Source organism: Carlito syrichta, unplaced genomic scaffold (assembly GCF_000164805.1).
Source record: "Carlito syrichta isolate Samal-C Ts95f unplaced genomic scaffold, Tarsius_syrichta-2.0.1 Scaffold311198, whole genome shotgun sequence".
NCBI classification, from domain to species: domain Eukaryota; kingdom Metazoa; phylum Chordata; class Mammalia; order Primates; family Tarsiidae; genus Carlito; species Carlito syrichta.
The window spans coordinates 31,254-37,493 of NW_007255294.1; the positions used below are offsets into that span (position 1 = coordinate 31,254).

The 6,240-nt window shown below is 45.6% G+C and overlaps 1 protein-coding gene across 1 annotated transcript; it reads right to left on the bottom strand.

Moving 5' to 3' along the window:
- Positions 1 to 2,183: 2,183 nt before the first annotated feature.
- ACKR2 (atypical chemokine receptor 2) lies at positions 2,184 to 3,367 on the bottom strand. The gene has a single exon (XM_008068558.1). It carries the CDS (start codon positions 3,348 to 3,350, stop codon positions 2,184 to 2,186), a length of 1,167 nt encoding a protein of 388 aa, XP_008066749.1. The 5' UTR covers positions 3,351 to 3,367.
- Between the last annotated feature and the right edge of the window lie 2,873 nt (positions 3,368 to 6,240).

The following is a 6,240-nucleotide window of genomic DNA, read 5'->3' on the forward strand; positions in this document are numbered from 1 at the left end:
TTGGATTTTGCCCAACCTATTCTCTAGCCCAAAATGGCCTCCATCCCCTTGAGCTCCGCCAGCACCATTTGTATCCCAGCACATCTGTTATGCGTCATTGCTTTCTGTGTTTTGGTTTCCTCCTCTTGTCCCCTGTCCCAGACTGGAGCCTACTACGGCATGGTATCTTAGTAATTCATCTCTGACCTCCAATTCCCTAGGTGAACATTAAATTGCAGACACCTGACACTCATTCTCTGCTAATTTGCTCACTGTCATCAAATCATTTGCTACCCTTCCCTGGTCTCAGCCTTCTGGCATATAAAATGGAAAGAATACCATTGCCTGCATGATTATCAAGGCTGAGAGAGAGAGGATGTTGCTACCAGAGCTGCAGCTGGCTGATGGCAGGGCCTGGTTAGGGTAGGACAGGAGATGATTGTGGGAACCAGATAGAGTGTCTTGCAGAAGATGGGCCCAGGCTGCATGGACCCCCAGCAAGAACCAGCTGGGGGACTTCTATCTGCTACTCCTATCCCATATCTTGGACTAGCCCCTTCTATTCTCCTGACTTCCAGACCCTGGAGCCACCATCAAGGATACAAGGATGGTCCTTTTAACAATATTTCCCCACTGAGCTACAGGAAAAGGGGCAGCCTGGTGAGTGGAGGGCTTTAAGCTCTTTTCCCCTGCAGTGCCACGAAGAGAATGTTCCCTCCTCTATCTTGCATTTCAGAGATACTTTCAGAAAACTTCTACACACCAGGCCCTTAGAGGCTTGGATACAGCAGTGAGCAAAAACTAGAGTCCTTCCTGGTGGAGCTGACCTGGGAATAGTTACCATGAAACATAGCAAATAGGAGGAAGACATGGAATGTTGGAAAATGATAAGTGCTATTGAAAAAATTTAAAGAAATCAGCCGGGCGTGGTAGCACATGCCTGAAATTCCGGCTACTTGGAAGGCTGAGGCGGAAGGATCGCCGGAGCGCAGCAGGTCGATGCTGCAGAGGCCGGGAGCGGCCACTGCACTCCAGTCTGGGCGACCGAGTGAGAATCCAACTCAAAAAAAAAAAAATTAAAAGTAGAGTAGAGGACATAAGATCAGGAGCATGAAAAACAAGTTGTGTATTAAACAAGTTGGACAGGTGATTGAAAAGGTGAGATTTGAGCCAAGACCTGAGGAGGTGACAATGGGCGAGAATACCCCTAGCGGAAAAGCAATCCAGAAAGAAGGCACAGCTGGAATCCCCTAGGGGAATGTGCCTGGGATGTTTGAGAATAGTGAGTCTGGAGCAGAAGGAGCACAAGGCAGCCTGATGGAGATGGGGGCGGTGTACACAGACCACACAGGCTTAAAGGATCACTGTAAGGACTGGGGCTTGTTACACAAAACTTACAGGAGGCCATTGTTTTGAACTAAGCTTCTGCACTAGACCCCAGTACACCAGATGAAGCCAAAATGGAGTCACATATTAAAGTTCCACATCATCAAACTGAAACTAAATTGTTATCTGACCTACAAGAAATCAGAAGTTAACAGCCAAATTCCCAAGCAGGCTGGTTTCAGCAGGCATGATAATGTAGTTCCCACCATTACAAAAAAGTCACCTGATGTCAACCATGCTGTTCCAACCTTACAAGGAAAGTAACTGAAATGACCATTCTGCTTCTTGTTCTTTGTTTCTGCTTTCTTCAGCTCTTTTCTGTCTATAAAACAAATGTCTTTTGCTCTGCTCATTGGAACATGCCTTCTATTTTATGGAATAAATCTGCTTCTGATTCAATGAATCTATTGCCTGATTCTAGAACTGCCAATAAAGTCAACTTTTAAAGTAAGTTTGCTGTAATTGTATGTTTGAACAGGCTGCTATTCTGAGGGAGATGAAAGTAAAAAGGCCAAGACTGTCAGGTTTTTCTGGCTGCTGGGTGCAGATTCAATAAAGGACGACAAGAGACAGGAAGTGCAGAGGGAGGTTGGGAAGCAATTGTGGCAGTTCAGGGAAGAAATTTGGTGTCCTGGAAGCAAGTGAAGATGGAGGAAGAAGGCAGGAGGAGCAAATGCTGTTGATGGTTGAGAACTGAAAATCAACCACTGGGTTTAGCAACCTGGTCAGTGCAGCTCTTGGGGAGGACACATTGAGTGGAAGCCCAAATGAGTCAGGTCCTAGCTGCTCTCACCAGACTATAGTATGGTCACTCAAGCTTAATGATTTTCTGCATCTCCCTTGTTAGGAAGGTTCTCAGCCTGCTTCAACCCAAGGTCACTCATGCCAGTCATTTCTTCTTGGGCAGTAAGCCTACTGCTCTCGGAACAGCTGGATGGCGAAGCCTGGGCAGTGCCAGGTGGCAGATGCCATCCAAGCACAGTGGCCAGGAAAGCTTTCAGGTACCGGCGAAAACGGCGACTGGAGAAGGCGTACAGGATGGGGGTAAAACAGCAATGAAGGAAGGCAATGCTCTCTGTTACCTGCAGGGCATAGTCCAGATGCTGGCTGACCCTGCAGTCCCCAAAGATTTGCAGGTCCAACAGCGAGTGTAGAAACAAGATGAGGTTGTACGGGAACCATAGCATGAAGAAAGCCACCACCAGAGCTGCAGCTATTCTAAGAGCCCGGCCCTGGCCCGGGGGCCTCAGCCTGACCAGGACACAGCCAATGCGAGAGTAGAAAAAGATCATGGCAAGGAGTGGAAGGAGAAACCCCAGGATGTTCTGCTGGAAGCGGAGGAAGAGTTTCCAGATGGTCCCATGCCCACTGAAATCGGCGTAGCAGTTCCACACACCCTTGGGATTTTCATGCATTTGTACAAAGACCATGTCAGGGATGGAGACAGCCAGGGCCACGGACCACACTAAGAAAGCAAGGAGTAGGCTCTTGGCCCGGGTCCTCAGTCTGTGGTGGGGCCGAGCATGGACGATCTCCAGGTACTTGTCCAGGCTCATACAGCTGATGAAAAAGATGCCACTGTAAAAGTTAATGGTATAGAGTGTGCTCACCATCTTGCACAAGAAACTCCCAAAGACCCAATGCCAGGCCACAGAGATGCTCCAGAAGGGCAGTGTCACCACAAACAGAAGGTTGGAGATGGCCAGATTCAGCAGATAGACCTCAGCCATCTGCCTGCGAGGTACATACCGGAGCAAGACCACTAGGAGAAGGAGGTTCCCACCCAGGCCCAACACAAAGATCAGGCTATAGAAGACTGGCAGGAAGACTCTGGCAAAGGACAGCACTGCGTCCTTCCTGCAGAGCATGAAGGCTATCTCATCCAGGTAGTCATACTCATAAAAGAAACTGCTGTTCTCAAAGCTGGCATCCTCGGTAGTGCGTGGCAGTGGGGAAGCAGTGGTGGCCATGTTCGAAAGAGGCATCCAGTCCCGGTGCTCTGCAGTGGGGTGGGGGAAAAATATAGTGAGACCTCGCATTTCCTAACTCTCGCCAAACCCACTTTCACTACTGCCCTAGGATGTCCAATAGACTTCAATTCTACATCAGCGCCTGCAGTCTACAAATAAGAACACAAGCTATGAGAGCTTCACTCCACCACTCAATAGTTACATCACCTTGGATACCTGACTAACCTTTAGGTGTTCTTAGAGTATTTAATTCTTTCATTATGACTTCATTTCTTTATTTTTCTCCTTCATCATCTAAAAAAACTTATGTTGTCTTTTGAATTATCTTTCAATATTTAGGAATGCCATTTCACCTATTTATTGTGTCTCTTGATTCTTCCTCCTGTGTGGCTTATAATTACTCTTCCTTGTGTGACTTATAACTTTTTTTAAATGAGAGCTAATCTTCCGTGTGGCTTTTTTATCGATAAATATCCATTGTGTTCACTCTAGCTTTCTAGTTTTCTTTATTTCTGTCATTTGAGGATTTATCTTGCTTTTGGATAGTTTTTAATATTTATTTATAAATATTTAGTTTTATATCAATATTTTCAATGGCAAATATTTAATATTTTAAAAATATTTTATCCATCATTTTTCTTTGAAGCAGAAAGGTGTGATCCACCATATTGATGGACTCAGAACCTACTAACCTCTTCTATCCTTCAGTTTTCTTGTCTTTAAATTAAAATAACAATAGTACATGCCTCCTGAAGTTCTTGTGATGCTTAAATGTGATAATACATGCAAAGCACTTAGAGTTCTACAAAGAGAACTCTACTAGAACATAGTTGGCACTCAGTAAGTGTTAGCTTAAATTATTGTTTAGCCAAGGACTGAATCTGTCATCTCTCCATCAGCCCCTTCTTTCTTGGGTCCATATAGCTGAATGGTACCAACTACTCAGTCACCTAAGACTGAAACATGGGCGGCACCCCAGAATCCTTTCTCATCACCCCTACCACCACCCTGTGAGTCTCTACTCTTGAATCTGCTCACTTATTTCCAAGTTCCATAAAGATATATACATGATACTCTTTTAATAAAATTAAGAACTGCCTGGCACAGTGGCTCATGCCTGTACTCTCAGCACTTTGGAATGCTGGGACAGGAGGATTGCTTGAGACCAGGAGTTTGAGACCAGCCTGGGCAACACAGCAAGACTCCCATCTCTACAAAAAAGTCAAATTAAGACAACTGAAATTAAAAATATATATATTTTGAAAGATACAAATAGATGAAAGGGCCGGGTTCGGTGGCTCAGCCTGTAATTCCATGCCTTTGGGAGGCTGAGGTGAGTGGATTGCCTGAGCCCGCGGGTTCGAGATCCGCCTGGGCAGGTGAGACCTCATCTCTACAATAAATCAAAAAAAAATTAGCCGGGCGTGGTAGCGCGCGCCTGTAATTCCAGCTACTCGGAAGGCTGAGGCGGAAGGATCGCCAGAGCCCAGCTGTCGAGGCTGCGGTGGCCGGGAGCGGCCACTGCACTCCAGTCTGGGTGATAGAGTGAGACTCCAACTCAAAAAAAAAAAAAAACCAAATAGATGAAAGGGAAATGACAGGCACCAGATTCAAGATGGCAGCAGCTTGGGCATGAGAAGTCAGAGACTCAGGGTAGGGTAAGCACAAAGATGGACTGAGTCACTGTCCATGGTCAAGTGTCCCCTGGGGCAGTGACTTCCCAGAATTTTACTGTGTTATTAAAAATAATTTTTGGAAGAGAGCATCACATGAACCAGTGACACAAGTCTGTCATGAACTAAGAAATATGGTCAATCCCGAATTGTGTTCCAAAAGGAAAGAGAGAGATACTTCATATTCGACAAAGACTGCATACTCATAAACAGTGAGGGACAGACATGAAAAAAACAAAGACTGTTTACCAGTGGTGAGGAGAGCTCAAGGAGAGACAAAAGAAATAAAAATGAATATGTGGCCCAAGCAGGCAATCACGGAGAGCCACCAAAGAGACTACAAACTGAGACGTGCAAGTCAGCTCTACCCTATACCTCTGCATTTTATTTTTTAAACTTTGCTTCAAGTGAGCTTGAACTTTTTAATACGTTCAATGCTCATTAGTATTTCTTTTGTAAATTATTTATTGCTTTAATGGTCAGGGCTTCTCACTTTATAAGAAGTCTTATATAGTAAAGATTTTAGCTTTTTTCCATATAGATTAAAAACATTTCCCCCAGTCATTCCTGATGAAAGTGTTGTGTTTTTTTCCTGGTAGAATTTTAAAAGAAATGTTGATTTAGGTCCTCAGCTGACCCTTTTAGGATCCATGATGCTGTGACCTCATGGCTGATGAAAATATCCAACATTACTGAGACAGAACCTCTCCTAAGGGAGCCCTGGAGGCCTTTTACTCCATAAGCCTCTGCCCCACCCTTGGGCTTCTATCCAATGGCATCTGGACCAGATGTTGGAGAAATCACACACATGCTCTGTCTCCACTCCAGAAGCTCAGCCTGAATGACTTTATCTAAGGCCCAGCTCTGTTCCTGACCACCCCTGGGAATTTCACCCAGTGCCTTCCTTTGCTAGTCCTGTGCAGTTGGGGCCTCCCAGCCCCGAACCTCTCCCTTTCCTGGGCAGCAGCAGTAAGGACACCCCTAGAACACAGCTGGTGTTTGAAGTCTGTGAGCTGCTGGGGGGCTCTGGGAGTGGAGAGGCGAGGAGTGCTCTTCTGCACTTGGGCTGATCAGTGTTTATTCATCAGGAATTGATATTGATTAAGCACCAGCTGTGAGCTGCCAGCACTGACTGATCATGATCTGATTTCTCAAAATCCCCTGGCTTTGACTTTAGCGAACAACCATGTCTGACGAATGCTTAAATCAAAGCCAGAGGTCAGGGTTAGCAG

Bases quoted from the DNA above. Each gene is read 5' to 3' on its own strand.
- ACKR2 (XM_008068558.1), bottom strand. From the start codon at position 3,350: ATGCCTCTTTCGAACATGGCCACCACTGCTTCCCCACTGCCACGCACT.